General features: G+C 42.8%; 2 protein-coding genes across 4 annotated transcripts; one reads left to right on the top strand and one right to left on the bottom strand.

Annotated features, from left to right (window-relative positions):
* The first annotated feature begins 116 nt into the window (after window positions 1-116).
* LOC146198170 (BPTF-associated chromatin complex component 1) lies at window positions 117-4,220 on the top strand. Its single transcript, XM_084593527.1, has 5 exons — window positions 117-259; window positions 553-647; window positions 1,198-1,299; window positions 2,603-2,748; window positions 4,043-4,220. The coding sequence occupies exons 1-5, from the start codon at window positions 236-238 to the stop codon at window positions 4,135-4,137; spliced, it is 462 nt and encodes a 153-aa protein (XP_084449653.1). The 5' UTR covers window positions 117-235; the 3' UTR covers window positions 4,138-4,220.
* A 3,103-nt stretch (window positions 4,221-7,323) lies between these two features.
* LOC146198169 (succinyl-CoA:glutarate CoA-transferase) lies at window positions 7,324-18,751 on the bottom strand. 3 transcript variants are annotated; one of them, XM_084593523.1, is made up of 11 exons: window positions 18,512-18,750; window positions 18,353-18,413; window positions 18,133-18,206; window positions 17,912-17,997; window positions 17,789-17,839; window positions 17,606-17,726; window positions 15,432-15,667; window positions 10,994-11,259; window positions 9,046-9,148; window positions 8,338-8,395; window positions 7,324-7,815 (listed from the first exon to the last, which is right to left on the bottom strand). In XM_084593523.1, exons 1-11 carry the CDS (start codon window positions 18,606-18,608, stop codon window positions 7,673-7,675), a joined length of 1,296 nt encoding a protein of 431 aa, XP_084449649.1. In that variant the 5' UTR covers window positions 18,609-18,750; the 3' UTR covers window positions 7,324-7,672. The 3 variants fall into 3 exon arrangements, with proteins under 3 accessions (XP_084449649.1, XP_084449651.1, XP_084449650.1); XM_084593525.1 differs by lacking the exon at window positions 15,432-15,667 and having other exon boundaries at window positions 10,994-11,048; window positions 18,512-18,751; XM_084593524.1 differs by lacking the exons at window positions 15,432-15,667; window positions 17,606-17,726 and having other exon boundaries at window positions 18,512-18,751.
* Window positions 18,752-18,823: the final 72 nt, after the last annotated feature.

Genomic DNA, 18,823 nt, shown 5'->3' with positions numbered 1-18,823 from the left:
CCGATTCACAGAAACAGATATGTAAGCTTCTTCATACTTAGCTTATCCTACCGGTTGGTAGGGGTTGGTGTTTCTAATGGTTGTCTTTATTTGGTATAAAACGCACAGAAGCAAGCAAGGTCGTAACAGGTCGTAGGCAAATCCGCATAAAATATGGCGGCAGTAAGAGTGAGGTCGTTCGCAGCATTTGGTTTGTAAACAACTTTCAGATCTGTACGATACCCTTCGGTTAAAGATGAGCCATGGAAGTGCTAGCAAGGTAGGGCTACGGAGATGGTGGCTTTTCACTTTTAATTATTTCGCTTTCTGTCACCGGTGTTTAGTTCATAAGAACTGACTGCTACGCGACTACCTCTGGTGCTCTGTTGCAGCTTAAACAAAAATAACAACTGTAAAGAAAGGAATAGCCGGGAAAATACGTGTGAGAAGCTTGCTTAGTTGCTACGTGGATTGTTGGCACAGTAATTGCTGTTCAGCTGCTGCAATGTCTTTGTTGCAGCAACCCGCCGCGCGAAAGCTACCGCATCGTTTTAAATTTTGTGCTCTGCGCAGGTGGGGGAAATCTTCACAGCCGCAGGAGCTGCGTTCACAAAGCTGGGTGAACTGGCTGTCCAGCTGTACTCCGCTTCCGAGCCGTCACCAGCCGGGTGAGCGCCGTCAACAGCGTTTATTTTACGCGCTCAAGTATGATGACAGCTTTGAAAAGCAGCTTTGTTGTCTCATCTCAATGGTAAAGCCGGTGGCTGATGCCGACACGCAAATGCGTCAGATTGCAAAGTCACTAAAACTGCGGCAGTAATTGAGCATTGATTAGTGCAGATAGTAGTAGTAGATGAAGTGCGGAGAGGTAGCAAACAACGGCTGAACGCTTTAAGAATGTCGTTCGGTAGTAGTATTCATGAAACTATTCAGATTCAACTAGTAAGCGTATCTAAGTCGTATGGTTTTGAAATATGTACTAAACTGCCGTGATTCATTACGTGTACCGCAATATGGCAGCTTCCACCTAATGTGGTGCATTGGACGAGATGGATTTTAAATGGGCAAGCCGTGAGAATCGCTGCGCGAAATATTTGAAATCTCTCTTGACAACTGAAAACCGAAGCGTATGCTGACGGTTTTATATGAAGACCTAGCAGGTCACTGACATTAAAACAAGCAGTGATGCATGAATCTGAGTTGGTAACGCCCACGCAGGGGCAAGTGGACTGATGACGAAGTCGAGATGCTGCGCAGTGCAGTGAAGCGCTTTGGAGACGACCTGAATAAGCTTAGCGATCACATAAAGAATCGCACCATGTAAGTTCACGTCTGCCGGCAGCCAGTACTTCACTCACTGTTTGCCAAAAGTGTGCAGAGGCCGAGTGCGCCTATGTGCTCTTGTATCTAATTCTCTCTCTCTCTGCGGTGCATTGTTAGTTTCTTGCTGCACTGCGTTTCTTCCTTGTATTAACAAAGCAAATATGTGTGTTAGTCATTCTGCATTGCAGTTGATATTTTCATCAGCATGCCACATTAGCTTTTAAGCCAAATAATGCACCCTAAAGGACCACAATTGCCTTAACCCTGACCTCATTTTAGATCTAAACGAGGAAAAAACTTTATGCTTCCTGCTCATGTGTTTTCAAAATGTCAGGCCGCATCAGTCGTAACTGTAAATTTGCCATATGCTGTGTTAAAAAATTAAAGAAAAAAAGAAACAAAACAAAGTGTAGGCAGCTGCTTTTTTGTTAAGCGGGCCTCTTTAGACTCATTACTCTGTTATAGAACATCATACATTGTTCAGGGTACCTATCTTGTGCATCAGGCCCTGTATTTTCTTACACTTGTAACGGTGCCTGTGCAATACATTATTTGGCTCCAAAGAGCACTGCGTGTCTTGTGGGATGAGAACACCTCAAAGCATGCCAGAAATGTTGAGGGCATGATAAAATACAGTTGATTTTCAAGTACAGCTAATGTCATGCTACCGAATCCTGCAATTTAGGTTCAGCAAAGAGATACAGGCAGCATAGTTGCATGAATTTGTCATTTTGTCAAGAGTACAGCTTTTGCAAAGGCAAATATCTTACAAGTCTGTGAAGTATGAAGCATTCTACCAGTTTTGCCTCCTGTGCATCCCTGTTGTGTGCTGTGTCTTTTGTTATGTAATGCGTGTTTACTATTATGCATCCTGCAACATACTCATGTCAGTATTGGTTAACACACTACGCAATTGGTTGTGGAAGTTTTATGTTTTACAGCAGGGGTTCTCAAACTTTTTGCCTTGGGGAACCCCTACGGCCAGCTGTCAATATGTGCCACCCTACCCCAATTCCCTCGCTGTCACATTCAGACGATGTTGCTTGCGCATAGGCACGTCTTGATTTCTTTTTCCATATCATTTTTGTAAGAATTTTCTTCCTTTTTTGAGTTTAGCGATCAGCCTTTTATTGAAGGCCTGATTCTCATGTTCAAGGTCATAAATTCGGAACCAGCGAAGGCAGTCTGCGGAATAGAGTTTGAGAACCCCTGTTTTAGACACATAGTGCTCAGAGTTTAAACACTAGGGCCCAAAGATTTGCAATGCAAGTCCTGTGCATGTTTTTATGATACCTCGCAGAAGCCAAATTAAGAACAGCATGAAGCGCAAGGCTTATGAGGAGGCAGGCCTTCCCATCAAAAAAGCGCCTCCGAAGGCAGAAGCAGCTCCCCCACCCCCTCAGCCTACTTTGGCGGCTGGCCTCCAAGCACCTACCAAGTCTGCTGGTGAGTACCCAGCTAAGGAAAATGGTCAACGCAGTCTTGTTATGTGCTCTCTTGTACTAGTTTTGCAGCATAGTAAATTGACCAGTAATAGTTTGAGCTGGTATTGGTAGCCTAGCACTGTTTATGCCACATGTTTGTAAAAAAAAAGAGGAATGCATCTTTTGAAGTCAATGTTCTGCTTAAGATAGCCTGTTTGATGGCTTTTTGCAACATTGCATAAAAAAAAAAAAAAGAAAAAAAAGGCTTTGAACTGCATTGCAGGGTCTGGCACCTGAAAATTATGAGCTCTATAGTAGCAACCTCAAGGGCTGGGAGTGGCAGTAGCGGACTCCATGCCCCCCCCCCCCCCCCCCCCCCCCCCCCCCTCCCATAGTGGCTTCGTGGTTTGGGTGCTTTACTATTGGGCTGGGGAACTCAGGCCCAATCCCGGCTGTGGTAGAATGGAGGCGAAAATTTAGGCACCCGTCTACTGTGCAAGCTAGTGTGCGTTGAAGAACCTCGGGTGGTTAAAATGATCAGTAGCCCTCCACCACAGCATCCCTTATAGCCCAAGTGGCATTAGAATATTAAACTACAGCTACCATCAACCAGAGGACCACATGTTAAGTCGGCGACCTGTGCTTTTTTAATGCCTAGATACCTTACGTTTTCTGAATCATTTTGAGTACATAGCTTGGAAGGAAGTTTGCATCTGAAATAGAAAATTGTTTTATTTAAAAAATGGTACTTCTTAAATAGGCTCGTTTCTAAAGATTTAAGAAAATAAACCAGTGAGGAAACAATGACAAGCTAATGCAGATATGGAAAACTGAGAAAGTGACTGCAAACTAATCTTGTGATGATGTGAAGCCTTAAATTTTATGCCTGTGCTCTTTAGCAACGCTCCATTTTATTTATACTTCAGTATTAAATGCTGCACAGTTTCATAGTACACATTAAATGTGTTCTGATTGGAAGTTAAACAGGTGTTTTAAGCCATAAGCACAGGTGCGGGTACAGCACCTACCTTGGCGTCCGCTTGATGCAATGTCATCCACACTGCTATTTACTATATTAATGTTGCATGCCTAAAGTATTTTTCTCCCACCTAGTGTGATTTGCAGGCTAGATAAGAATACTGCAGTCCATGCTGTGTAATTTATTAAAAATAAATAATTGAGGTTTAACGACGTTCACAGTGAATATACTACTACTCACTGATCTTTTTAATTTTTTATTGTTCACGTGGCGCAGGTTTTTGTTTTTCCTTTAAACCTCAGCAGTGTTTGATCCTATCTTCTTATGCTCTGTGCAGATATAACCCTAAATATGCTCAATGCGACGGAGACGGAGGTAGATGTTGAAGGCCTTGGAGGAACTGGAAAACTTGACTACGACAGCTCCTCCTAAAATTGCACCCACCATCATGTCATCCGGATGCACACTTTAAACAAATCATGTCTCAGTTCAAATGAAGCACATTAATCATCAAAGCTGTAGTCAGATTCCTTCTTTTCTCTCATCTTTTTTTTTTCTTGTGCTACAAGTGAAGAATTGGTAATTTATGTATATATTCAAAGATACCCGTCTTGGTGCTACCATGTTGACATCAGATAGTGGACTGTAAAAATTGTTCATATATTAGCATCGGTAGTTTCTGCTTTTAAAAAGCCTCTGCTTTTTAAAAAACATTGTGCCCCATAACTTTTTAATACGAATTGTTGCAAATAATATTGATGGCAAACAAGATCTTTTTTTTTTTTTTTTTTTTTTAAATTTTGGTATCAGTAATAATGTGATGACATTGCCTTGCTAAGCAACTCGGGGGATGAACTGCAAATAATGATTGATGACCTAGACAGGAAAAGTAGAAAGGTAGGCTTGAAAATCAATATGCAGAAGACTAAAGTAATGTTCAACAGCCTCGGGAAGGAACAGCAGTTTACATTAGGTAGCGAAATACTGGAAATAGTAGGCGAATATGTCTACTTGGGGCAGGTAGTAACCGCAGATCCAGACCATGAAAAGGAAATAACAAGAATAAGATTGGGATGGAGCGCATTTGGCAAGCACTCGCAGATTATGACTAGCAGCTTACCGGTATCGCTCAAGAGGAAAGTATACAACAGTTGCATCTTGCCTGTACTCACCTATGGGGCTGAAACGTGGAGGCTAACCAAGAGAGTTTTACTTAAGTTGAGGACAACCCAGAGGGCTATGGAACGAAAAATGGTAGTGGTAACATTAAGAGATAGAAAGCGTGCAGAGTGGGTCAGAGAAATAACTCAAGTTACCGACATTCTAGTAGAAATTAAGAAGAATAAATGGACATGGGCAGGACATGTAGTGCGAAGAGAGGATAACCGATGGTCGCTGAGGGTAACAAACTGGATTCCAAGGGAAGGAAAGCGTAGCAGGGGGCGGCAGAAAGTTAGGTGGGCGGATGAGATTAAGAAGTTCGCAGGGGTCAAGTGGATGCAGCTAGCACAGAACCGGGTTAAGTGGAGAAATATGGGAGAGGCCTTCGCCCTGCAGTGGGTATAGTCAGGCTGATGATGATGATGACAATGTACATGTCACCTGTTTTTGTGTGTGTGTGCAAGGGAGGGGGTCACTAAAAGGTTAGACATGATGACTGTAGTAGACATGTGCTCAATGACTGGAGAATTCAAGTATGTGAGCATGTATGCATATTGTCACGTAGTGGTGACGAGGTCGACGACACAATTGAAGGGTCGATGATTGCACTAAAGAAACTGTTTATTTGGGCTGACTTGCGCCTGCAAAAGAACTAAGCAACTCGGCGGCGGCGATAGAAACAAACGTGCTCGTCGATCGTCGAACAAAGAATGCCCGTCACACTCGGCAACGCTCAATTTAAAGGCTGCACAGAACAATCTAGATAACGTCACAAACAGCTACCAGCACGGGCTGGAACATCGTGGAAAGACACCCGAGTGGCCGGAACCTTCCAGACAGATCTCGGTGCATCTTGCGCTACAACAAAACTGATAAAGGTGTGACTCGCGACATCGAGCATTAACAAACAAAGATTACGGAACTGATACGCGGTCCAGAATCAGAGTGATAAGCCTGTATGCCGGCGGCTGTTAAAAAAACAACAAATACTGTTTTGAAGGTTTCGCGGCAATATATAACTGCTGTGAGCATATAATACAAGCAGATGTTTGTAATCACTGTGTGGTGTCAGAAAAGTTCTCAGCTCCATTACAATCAATATGAGCTTCTGCTGCTCTAAGAGACCACCGATTGTCTCTCCCGCAGTTTGCATTTTTTATGAAGTGCCCATGCTGGTTTTTTTTTTCTGCTTTTAGAACTGCACTAGTCGTATTAATTTTCATTCTTGCCACCTTGTCTTCAGCTCCAAGTTACTGCACCTTTGGTTAGCTCTGGAAAGATAGACTGTTTATGCGATTCTTTTTTGTGGTCTGGATATTGGTAATCTTTCACTCGTAACTTGGGATTGCTTACTCAGTGCAATCCTACCTTTTTAAAATGACAGTGTTCAGGCTTCCCTTCAGCAGAAATCCCAGCATCAGTGTTGAGCAAAAACTCACGAGCATGCCTCTGGAAGGTGATAATTGGCAGGTGACATGGACCGGCACTTATTGATTGCCAGGTTGTTTAACATCGCGGAACCACCTAACACGGCAGAGTTGGCAAGAGCTTTATGGAGGGCGAGATGTTAATTGAACCAGGTGATCTCTCTATCCTAAGTCAGACACGCACCCCTACGTGCCTGCGTGACGCAGGCACGTTTGTATGGCTTGGTTAAAAAAGGCTTTATGTCCTTCACATATGACTGTATATTAAGGAGTATGCATGAGATAACAAAGGCTCAAAAAAAGGCATTAGTGATAAAGCGATTAACAAAGTGCATGCACAAATGTACATGGGAGTCATTAACATTGTCTTGCCGTGCCCTTGAAGGTGAATGGAACTCAAGTGTCCCAACTTTTCTTATTCCATTGCTGATTCCTTTCTCTTTGCCTGGGTCTACCATGGTTGCTTGACCTTGATACCCAGAACAGCGGCACAATGAAGACAACACCAGGAGAGAAACACTACACTGGCGCACATTACCAACTGCAATACAAAACGGAACCCGAACTTTCACGCTCTTTCACGCCCAAGCACAACGTCCTCCTCTACACCCAAGGAGGAAGTTCGGGTTCCGTTTTGTATTACAGTTGGTAGTATGCACCGGTGTTGTATTTCTTCGTGCGCTGCTGTTCTGGGTATCATGCACCAACTCACTCCACAAGCTGTTATTCCAAGATACTTGACCTTGGTCTATGAATATCCTTCACTGCTTCCAGTACCTTGATTTCTTGCCAGACTGCAGACCCTACTCTTCAGACCAATTTCTACACTGTCACATAGTATCGTGTCTTAGGTTCCCAGTTCAATGCTTCTTTTCTACCCAATGTGGTTGATAGTTCCACATACACAAAGCGTATTGTAATGGAGCATTTATTTACTCCCTGCCACTGACTTTATCATTGCAAGGTCCCTATAAACATGACAGAAAAAGTTTGTTCCAATACAGTAATATAACAGCGAGCAAGCAGACAATTTTGAGAACGGAGCTGTTTATTGGCAAACTTGTCCACAGCAAGCTAATAGGGCTTGGTGGCAGCAACAGTCATGGTTGGTGATCGTCAAGTGAATGAGTGGAGGGGCGCGCATAACTTATATCTGTGTTTCAATTTGTGCACAAAAAGAATGTGTGCAAGCACAACTAAATGTGACATGCATGTATGTATGTTGTTGATACAAGATGCACTTAAAAATTCCACACAGGCTCCTCACACTTGCACTTATATGACAGTAACCTTTCTTATACAAATGGCTGTGCTTTTAACATGCTTGCAATTTGTATCCAAAACTGATCTAATTGTATGGCATTGTGAACATATTTTAGTCATGCAATAACCTTACCTGCCCGGAGTCGGGCAATGTCGTCTCTACTAAGAAACTCTAAGAGCACCTCATCTGTGTGCTCGCCAAGCAGCGGTGGTGGTGATCGAACTTGGTTCACTCCTTCGCTGAATTCAACAGCAGGTCCTGCATCATTTACGATTGATATCAAAATCTTGCTCTTTCAAACATCAGAGAAGACAAAACAACAAGCACAGTTGCCTCTTTATCCAACACAGTTTAGGGTGTAACATACGTTTAAAGCCTAGCTAAATTCACTGTTCAGTTTAAATTTCAGTGTAGCATTCAGTTTCACAGTTATGCGCCGTTTAAAGCTTAAATAAACTCTAGGACCTTCTCAGATTAACGGATGAGTACTGGTCAAAGTTGGAACATGCTGCATTTTTTCTCTACAAATATTCTAGAACTAGTGGCTAAACATTCTTTTGGAAATTATTCACTTTTTAATTGCAACAAAGCCCTTCCACATGCATAGTCATGTACAGGTTTGCAGCACAATGCACACTTCCTTTGCTAATGGTGATGGTGCAGTTATTCCAGCAGTTTGTACCGCTGTACTAGGGCTGCTTTTTAGAGCGAAATACAGAGATGAACATGCTATGCTTTACTTTCCCAAGTCTACATTTCTTTGAGAATGGTGCTCCTTACCAACTAAAGATACGGTGCCAGCAGTCTTGTGAGGAAGCTTTACAATCATTTCCTTGCCCTGCAAAAGGCAAACTAAGCTTTGAAACATTTTGTTCCACAGGGTAAGAAGGAAAAAGTATGTTGCAGCTGAAGCATTTTTGCATGCATTCACAGTCAGTTGAAGTCAGATTTTAGCCCAACATTGTGACGGTGAGGGGCACAAACAGTCATAAGAAGGGTTGTGACAGAAAATGTGCCCCCTGTACAAGGCATAGGCTGTCACTGTGGTGGTGTGACAAAGGGAAGGTTTACATTTCAGTAATGAGACAATAACATCTCCACAAAGTTTTAACAATCATGTATTATGCAGGTGTATTGACACGGAAAAGAAAAGCAAAAAAACGAAAAGGTCGTAATTTATTCATTTATTACAATACCTTCAAGGCCCCAGGGGACGTTACAGAAGGGAGTGGAGTAAAAACAAGGTCATAACGCAGCAAAATAAAGAATGTAATACAACAACAAAAAGTTAAACGTGCACAAAATACAAGATGAGATTAAATAACAAGGCTGATGACTTAAACACACAGTTTTCCTAGGTGTTCACTTAGGCAACACTAGATTAGCAGTTCATCTGTTTTGGACATGCCGGTAGCAGACGCATTGGCCGGGCACTGTTTACACTAACTTGGCTAATAAATATATTCTGTGTGCTAAGTGCAGACATACCTGGGGATCTTCAAACACTTTCTGAATAGTGTTGATTGGCCCATATGGTATCCCTGAGCCTTCAAAGAGCTCCAGCCATTCTTTGGTTGTCTTGCTTTTGAACCTGGAATAACAGGGGCATGCTCATTAATAGTTAATGACAACTTTCACATCTATTACACTAAGGCATTCACTGGCGGCATAGACTGAAACCTGTGCTCTGATACATATGTCTTCAAACCAAGTCCTCCCTGAACATTCTGAAAACAATCTTTTTTTTAGCCTCAAGTGCTTCCAAGACATTGATGATTATATATGCATAACCACACGTAAGTAAATTCAGTGAGAAAGTTTGCAGCTTGCGGGTTCAAGGGGAAAAACTTTATCTCTGCGTGATCAGGTGAAACAGCTTAATAAAATGTAGAAGGCCATCCAAAATATGAGCAAACACACACACACACAAAAAAAAAGATTGCTGTCTTCAAAGCACCATTGCACTTAATCCAGCCATGCACTGAAGTGAAGTGGCTAGACATGAGAAGCATCACCTCCAGTACCATCTGTGCCTGCTGTACTTTGCTTTATTCTGTGGCGCCATTGGATGCGAATGGTGCTTTAAAGATATCAACCACCTGCTTGCGTGTTTTGCGCGTATTTTGGACGGCCGTCGACTTAATCAGGAAGGGACATCCATGCTACATTCACAGGAAAAGAAATATCAGCCGACAAACTAGTGAGGCAATACAAACTTTTTCTGCAAATCAGCATTCTGCACACTTTTGTATGCACTGCAAAGCAGCTGTGAAACATAAAACTGGGCATGAGGATATTATATTTATTAAAGCTCATCTTCCCCTGGCAGTATTAAGAAAATGCTGTAACAATTTGAACGAAACTTATTCTACTATGCATAAGGCAGATGGCACTTTTATTTACTAATTTCTTGTGCAACCATATCGTGGCTGGCTAGTTTAAAACTCATTCCTCATGGGGAAAGAAGTAATTACATTGTGGCATTTGTAAAATGTTTATTCACACTATAAATTCAACCATATTTTTTCTTTGCAAGCATGTTACAGTGTTGTCAATAGAACTGGTTTTAATGATGAAGCATAAAACAAGTACTGCTTACAAAGAAAAAAGCCACTGGTTCGCAAAATTTGACACCCTGAAGCTATCACAGAAACAATAAGTATATTCAGTTTACTATTTAGAAACCAATGCACGAAGTTGTTTAATTCTAAGCTTTCTGATAAGTAAAAAAAAAAAATAAAAAGTTGCCCGTGTGAAGTGTTTCGGGCTACTCCACGGTGCAGTACATAGAAATGTGCAGAACATGCCAAGTACCTTCAGAGAGTCTCTGAAAGGAGTGAATCTCTTCAGAAAAATGGCAAAAACAAAAGTTACCAATGCGCATATGTCAACAGTATGAAACAGGTAGCAGTCACATTTGTTGGATTAAAGTTGGATGTATGGACATTTTTTTTTTTTTTCCTCACAAAACTGTGGCTTACATCTACAATATAACTTGTGAATTTTGCAAAAAGACAAGGACAATGTGTTACTGAGCAGGGTCGCTGCAAGATAAAGGCTCCATCTTGGCCAAAATGAAACCAAATAAAGTTTTTGGAACATTCTGGGTGGTATTGCCCAGAAGTGATCCGAATTGTAGAGAATGAGCCTGTTTTGGCCATCATTTAAATTAAGTCAGTTCACTAGGTGCTGGAAGAAAGGTTAAATATTAAAAATATTTGCACTGAATGCTTGTGGTGTTTGTGTTCTTTGTATCCCAAAGCTCTACATACAACAGTTGATGTTTGTTTAAAATTTATTCTCGAGTTGACTATTTTCTAAGCTCACGTAAACAGGGGGGTATATATTCTCACCACTTTTGCAACATTGTATTTTCAGACCCCCTCCTATTTTTTTTTAATCTCTTGATATTGCTCGTGCAAAGTGTAATACTTGCCTGTTATTCAGAATTTCAGCCAGGGCATCCCTGTTTTGAACACGCCTTGGGTTGTCTTGGAAACGAGGGTCAGATAAGAGTTCATTAACATCAAGAACTCTGCAGAAGACCTTGAACTGTCCTTCACTAGCTGCTCCCACGGTAATGTAACCATCTGACGTTTCAAATGCAGCATACGGTACAATGCTCTCGTGGCTTGTCCCATGACGGCTTGCCTCAAGGTTAGCATTGAGGTAGTTGGAAGCTATGTTGGCCAGCACTGAAACCTTTTCAGAAAAGAGGCACCATGATGTATACCAAAAAATTGATTCGCGGTTAAGGACGTTTCACACTTGCAGAATACTACACATTTAATGGTTGTACAAGGCTGATACAGAAATGCTGCCTTTTCCCAAATGATGACTGTATTCCTGCTCCTTCTCCGGTGTTACCATGTCTGAGCCCCCTGATGAGATTACTACAGACTTCACTATGGCAGAATTGCTGGCCTCCATTTAAGACAAGCACTGCTCCCAGACACGACGCCATACCTAATTCCTTGTTTCGTAATTTGGAAGGGTCTGCTTTACAGTCTCTGCTTGATACATTCAATGAGGTGTGGCATTCTGGAGTAATTCCGAGAGAGCGGAAACATTCTATTGTTGTGCTGATACCCAAATCAGGTCAACCGCCAGTTTCTCTATTGGCCCTCCACCCTATTTCCCTTACGCCTACTACCTGCAAGCTTTACGAACACATTCTAGCTACTTGTCATAGTGGTTGGAATCGAATGCTTATCCAGAACCTCAAATCGGGGTCCATCCTCAAACTGGAACGAAAGACGGCCTTGCAGCTTTGGCTGCTGACGTACTTAACCATTCTCCCCAGAGTCATCTGGAGTGTACTGTAATCACTACAGAGGCCACAAAGGCATATGATAACGTCTGCAATTCTTGGAACCCTTCAGGACCTCGGTCTCTCGAATTGCTTTCTTCTTTCAATTCACTCCTTTTTAACAAACATAACCTTTAGTATCTGCGTGCATGGGAAGCCTTTTGGTCACTTCACCTTCAACCCCGGGGTGCCCCAGGGCTCCGTCCTCGCCCCCACATTATTTAATGTGGCTCTTGTTCGAGCCCTAGAAAACATGCCTTCTATACGCGTTCTTGCATATGCAGATGATGTAACCTTGTAGTCCTGTCATCCAGATGCGCCTGTAAAACAGTCGGCGCTCCAGCATGCGCTGGATGTCTTAACATCTCTACTCTTCACTTTGGGTCTGACCCTATCGTGTAATAAATCATGTTTCATTCACATCGAAAACAAATCTGGTTTACGAAAAGAAGCCCCTTTTACTTTTACGGTAGATAATTCTCAAATTCATAAAGTAGAAAGTGTTCGTGGTCCAGGTCTTCTCCATACATCTGAGACTGGAACCCCTTGGCTAAACGCTACCCATAAATCGGCTCGCTACACATGGTCTGATTCGTCGCATAGCTATGCGCTCCAGCAGAGTGCATTCTGATACTGCACGTCAGCTCGTGCGCTCCATCTTTCAGTCATGGATAGTGTACCAGGCACAAAATCATCGCCTCACCCATCGACAAAGGGACTCCCTTGAAGCTATCAATCGTGAAGCTATGCACGCCATAACCTATCTCCCTTGTCTTACATTCATATCCGTCCTGCAAGAGTATGCTCAACTTAATACATTAGCTGAACTCATCGACCAGAGTGAGACAAACAGACCACAGAAAATGTCGATACAGCTCCATCCAAACAGACCCTTCCTCCTTGGTCATACTGCCAACTCACAGACACTCGTTCCACTGCTTTGCCGCCGATATCAGCCGCTCCTTTACCTCCAGGGTGCATAATATACATTGATGCATCACACACAGCACTGCAGAGAGTTACCGATGTGTACAGTCCCTCCCACCCTCATCTTAACTCTCGCGCAACATGTAGCGTGGATATATGCACTCGCCTTGCCTTAGAGCTCCAGGCGATACACAATGTAACTGCTTCCCTTCCACTCAAACTCACTCCTGAAACCACGTTATATAAATATTTGTAAATGCAGCTTCGTTCCGCCGATCACTGCGTCGCTTCGGTTATTGTACTTGATAGGCAATGGCCACCTAACCGATAAGGACGGCGAGCTGTGTAACAACAGCCCACACAGAGTTCAAGCAACGCACGAGCAGACGACTTTCGCAGCTACCGGAAGTGTGTCCGTGACATCATGGCTGCAGTGGCTGCAGCGAATCGCAGCTTCTAGCAAGCCTTGCCAGTCAACTCACCCTTGACGTCACGGTTTAAGGAAATAGTTCAATGCAACTCCGCCAAGCGACGACCTCTCTGCCCGCGAATTTCAAAAAACGCTGTTTTCAAAAATTAATAATAAATTGCTGGCTTTGTTCCAAGGAGATATAGGTACTTTGGGTTAACGCACAAAAAGATTTGTTCTACACAATAAACACGTTTATCAGTGGCTTCTTGGTGACCGTTTCAGTGGACCTTTAAGCAGCTTAAGGCTGTTCGGCGCACATTCCAAATTACACAATCCATTCACCAGCCCTGCAAAAAATAGCCCTGCCCTGCGCGTATACATTGGATTCAGTCATGCCCACGACCTACATAATATCCATGTGGATACAATGACACACCTTGACATGTCAGACATCCCACCACCTTCCCTCTTCCATCTAGATCCGTTCCTGTTTCATGTTTAAAGAATCTGTGCCAGCGAACACGTTCTCTAATTCCTCTGTGTTCATACCCTCTCCTCCGTAATCTCACTCAGGAGAAGGAGCTATCTGTGCTCTGGATTCATGCAGGAGTGGCTCTGACCCATTTTGTGCTTCATCGGTGGCGTGACGAACGGCTTTAAGTGACCGACAAATGCCCGCATTGTGGTACTTTATCTGAACTGTGCAATATGAAACACCTGCTGCAGACCTGCGCAGATACGGCATTCGTGAGACAGTGCTACCTAAGGAAAGTAGGCCTGCGGTGGGAATAATGTGACTACCGCAAGTGGACGCTAGACAATCAGTTTATTGGGAACTTCTGCGAATTTTTACGAGTGGCCAGTTTACACTTCTTGCTCTAACTTTCTCCTACTGTCCGCTCCATTTTTCACATGCCTGATGGCAAACTTCTCGAATAAAAAGAAAAGGAAAGAAATCCTGCTTGGTACGATTAGCATCTGGTGACCTGTATGCACTGAAGATGCTGTAAAAATCCATATTAATGACAACAAATTGTTAACATGGTGTCTTCTACAAAAGTGGAGTTCCTACACCTAATTGTGAAACGTTGATCTGAATGTTCACTATAACGCTGACCTTTCTATTAGACTATTAGTAAGTATGAAATGTAAGTTATTCATAGCGAAACCTCAAATGCGTGATTCAGTTTTGTGGGAATCCTGACTTCCCTTTAGACACTAGTGGAAAAACTAGTCGACTAATAATGCAGCGAACTGAGCAGATGGAGTTCTTTGCTGGGCTAGTTGATAGGCCACTGCTGTTAAGAAAACGGCTGCCTGTCAATATCTCAAAACACACTGCACTAGGCAAGAGCTTAAAATGAATAAGTCACACAGAGTCCCTAGAAAGAAGTTATCAGGATGAAGTCGACACATTTGATATTCATTGGGCAGGTCTGTTTATTATCTTAACTGATAACACCTTGTTTATTCTTCCCAACGCCCCTGCATGGTGCCACTGAGCACATTTTTTCTTTGCATTGCCTCTGCCATCTTTATTAAACTCTGTTGCTAGATTTCGCTCGAAATGTACTGCATCTGTCAAAATATCCAGCCCAAGGGGTTTGCCTCTTTGCCCTACAGCGAGGCTCTTGCACTCTTCAAGGAACTGTTCCTAAGGGGTGTAAAAACAAGAATTTTGCTCACCTTTGAAAGATTTTGCATGTGCTCACACAAGTAAAGCATGCCACATTGCATAAGTCAAAGCAAACCCAGTGGGCCATGTATTCTTGACAAATGATGTACGTATTGTCTTACCCATTACTCTGCCTTATGTATTTTGCAATCTTCAATCACATCCATTTTCACTGGCAATGCAATAAGCAGCATTACGGGAAGAATTAATGTATGTTACTAATGTGCAGTAATGCATAAGAATATAAAAGATGAAAACATAAAGCAAGAACATTACAAATGAAAAGCAGTTTAGTTGAATAAAGCCTTGGCAAGTGTGTTCATCTTGTAATTTCGGCCACAGCACAGTTTTCTTGATGAATGAAGGAAAAAAAGATGAATATAGAAAATAAATCCTCAGCCATTTTTACCAGTCTATGTTGGACAGGCACAGGTAATTTCACAGTAGCTTGGTTGGAAAATATCAATAAAAAAAAGGGGGGGGGGAAGGGGGGGGGGTGCATTGCTTGTACATGTGGTGTGAGGGGCACTTATCTGAGACAAGATCCATACCTGAGTAGAAAACAAATTGCAGTTGACCCACTGTCCCCTGCCAGTGCGATTTCGTTGCAGAAGTGCAGCCATGACGGCTCCATGAGCGTACAAGCCTGTTGCCAAGTCTGTGATGGCAACACCGACTTTGCAAGGTTCGCCTCCACGAGGTCCTGTGATGTGTAGCAGACCTCCCATGGAGGCTGCTATGACATCATAGCCTGCTCGCTCCCTGTACGGTCCTTTCTGTCCATAGCCTATGGTGTGATTGAATATAATACAAGTCATCAAGTTTACTTTTGCTCTGTATTGTGCCTCAGTTTGCACCCCCAGTGTTTGAAATCCTTGAATTGAGGTGAACTCTCATGTTAACTGCTACAGAGCTAGCACAGTGATGTAACAAGAGCTTCTAAACATGGTCCAGCAGTGAAACCACTGGCCTGTTTACTGCACACAATGACACAGTGCGCACAACAGGTACACTGCTTGCCAGGAATAAATATATCATTGCAAAAAGTGTACATGTTGTGTCCACTTGAATATCACTACAGGTATGTGTTGCTTTGTATTTCACTGCCATGAAAAAAAAAAACTGCCATTTTGGCCAGAGCTGAACTAGTGACCTTGTGCTTGGTAGCAGAACACAAAAGCCAACAAGGCATCATAACATTGTTCCTGAAATGTGAAAAAAATCTTTAATGGCCTGGATAACACTACTCACAATCTCATAGAAGTGGTGATTTCCCTTTGTAGCTGCATAAACTGTTTCAACATTTCAAGTGTCATGTACGTACCATCACCATCACCACAAGCACAAACACTGTGTCACTAGCTGCAGTGTAGTCAGGAATTTATGCAGAGCAATTAACAAATACTGAAAATTTTCTTGAGTGTGACCAGCTTTTCTTAATGTGTAAATTGCCAGTGGACTACAGGCGGGAGTCAAAACTTCATATAAACCACGAATGCTGTCAAGAAGGAAAAGCCTTCAATAAAAAGCACCAGAAAGTCTGAACTTTCTTCACAACATCTATGCGCTTCAATCAAACATTTTTTGTTGTCATAAATTTTTCTCTGTAAGTAACTATTCAAACATTTGCTTCAGTGTTAGGTTTGGTTTTGTGTATGGGGTTTAACGTCCCAAAGCGACTCAAGAGAGCTTTGAAAATTTCGACTACCTGGTGTTATTTAACATGCACTGACATCGCACAGCACTCGGGCGCCTTGCTTTTCGTTTGCCTCCAGCAGTGAAAACCCTAACCACTGCCTCACGGTGGCGAGGCTTTTGCTTCAGTTGTTACCTCTAGAAAAATGTTTTCATCTTAACTTCAAGCTACGCAATCTACTATTGCCACAAGCCATATTTCAAACAAAAAACCACATTCTGCATCTGACTAGCTACAGCTGTTTAGATTTGAGCAAAAGTATGCAGTAATGGATCACATGAGACTGCATTGCTGTAGCTGTGTAAAGGAAACAGTGCAACATAAGGTTTTGTAATTTGATTACCTTCACAAGTTGCTAATGCTAAGCGAAAATTCCTATACTAAACCAACGCTTTGCCTCTGAAAGCTTGTGCAAAGTGCAGGAAGTAAATCAAATTAATTTGTTTGGAGCATATATTTGGCTTTATTAATATTTTTTTTTTTATACTTCTGGTCAAAGGGCGACTCTTCATTGTGTTGATATTGCGCAAGCGAGAGTGAACGAGCTGTTAGTGTTGCTGTATGAATCGGTGGGTTGTGCCCCGAAAACAGTGATTATGATTTCTAATTTATGAATGCTGTATATCTGCTGACTGCCAGCTTGCAACAGCAGTTAGCGAGGTCGTTCGAGTCAATCACGTCCCCACAGCAAACATCTGAGAGACTCTCTCTGAAATCTCTTGGTTACTGACTATGTCCACGCAGTGTTAGCTGGGATTCCCACGACGAAGCTTGCATTACAACTTCACTGCTCTGTCTGCCCCTTGTCACATTTTACATGTTTGCGTGGTGTGGTTCGTCTGTTCCACTTCCGTTAGGTTCTCCATCTGTACACCAGTTCCTGTTCCATAATAAAGGCTACCTCATTTTCTGCTGCAAGTGCATAGCGGCTACTTGGCATTCTTTTTTAGGGATTGCAATGCCGAGTACTTGAACGCAAGCCCACTTTTTTGTAGGTTAATGACAAAGGAATATTAATTATGCATATACCTGTTATGGAACAGTAGACAAGTTGAGGTGCAACAGTTCTGATGTCCTCGTATCCAAGACCAAGTGTGTCTAGTTTTCCAGGCAAGTAGTTCTCCAGAAGCACATCAGATGATCTAGCTATCTGTTGCCGTTATTTGCACATGGTTAAGTCGATCGTTCTGAGGAAGTGAATTAAATGGTTACCTTTTTCACCAAATCAACACCTTCTGGTTTCTTGAAGTCAATGGCCACACTCTGAAAAACAAACACGTCATGCGCACAGTAATAATAATAAAAAGGAAAAAAAAAAAAAAGACCGTGTCTCACTTTTTTGTTCCTGTTTACCGACAGAAAATAACAACTTTGATCTCCTAGAAACGGCGGTCCCCAGTTGCGGGTCTCGTCTCCAACGCCTGTAACAGCATGTATATATAAGTGAATGCAATCGGCTAACAATTACACGTGCGAATAGTCGCTATCTTCTGTTCACAGACCGTCGCTTATCCGAACGTCAGATCAGACGTGACGGCAAAGACGTGAAGCCTCACCAGGTCTTTCAATTTTAATGATCTCCGCTCCCAGATCGCCCAGTATCATGGAGCAATACGGACCTGCCAGTATCCTGAAAAGCATGTGAATACAAAAATGATCGGCTTCTAGCATGCAGCGCGGTGCATGATGTCGTCCGCATGAAATGTGACTAGGGCAGAAGAGAGATTGTTTGCGAAAACTTCTCTGTGAATTCTTGAAACCACTTTTCATCCTCACCGAGTCAGATCGAGTACGCGGATACCCTGCAGTGGGTCTTCCGGGTAGTTTGTTGAAGAAGCTGCATAATAGCGAACGTCTCATAAAACGAGCACCTTTAGAGCACGGACGTGCACTGCAAAACCTCTAGCACAGTGTGAGATTGTCAACCGTACGTACCTCGCACAGAAGTTTGTACAACGTACACTTTTTGAGAAGCTTGCCGTAATACACGTATGACGGCTTTTGGCCCAGACATTACTGCGTCAAGCATCATCACTGTTCCACCTTCGTGCACGGTCAATGCGAAAAGCTTTCGAGCCAAGTTTTATCTCCTAAATACAACCTCACAGCATCTGCAGCGACTGCTCAGCTCACACATGACTGAGAGCAGACGGAAACCTAGCGGGAACCAATCTAGACAAATGTGCCCAAGCGCTCGAGCCGAGGAGGTTATGCCCAAGCTAACGCTTCACTTCCACCCTGTTTCGC

This window comes from Amblyomma maculatum, chromosome 2 (genome assembly GCF_055883805.1).
Source record: "Amblyomma maculatum isolate TAMU_Amacu chromosome 2, ASM5588380v1, whole genome shotgun sequence".
Lineage (NCBI taxonomy): Eukaryota > Metazoa > Arthropoda > Arachnida > Ixodida > Ixodidae > Amblyomma > Amblyomma maculatum.
Note: the sequence above shows the minus strand (reverse complement) of the source record. Positions and strands in the feature narration are given on the sequence as shown.

Bases quoted from the DNA above. Each gene is read 5' to 3' on its own strand.
- LOC146198169 (XM_084593523.1), bottom strand. From the start codon at position 18,608: ATGATGCTTGACGCAGTAATGTCTGGGCCAAAAGCCGTCATACGTGTA. The intron at 18,207-18,352 runs GTGAGGATGAAA...CATGCTTTTCAG, and splicing joins CGCGTACTCGATCTGACTCG to GATACTGGCAGGTCCGTATT. The intron at 8,396-9,045 runs GTATGTCTGCAC...TGCCTTTTGCAG, and splicing joins AAGTGTTTGAAGATCCCCAG to GGCAAGGAAATGATTGTAAA.
- LOC146198170 (XM_084593527.1), top strand. From the start codon at position 236: ATGAGCCATGGAAGTGCTAGCAAG. The intron at 648-1,197 runs GTGAGCGCCGTC...ACGCCCACGCAG, and splicing joins TCCGAGCCGTCACCAGCCGG to GGGCAAGTGGACTGATGACG. The intron at 1,300-2,602 runs GTAAGTTCACGT...GATACCTCGCAG, and splicing joins CACATAAAGAATCGCACCAT to AAGCCAAATTAAGAACAGCA.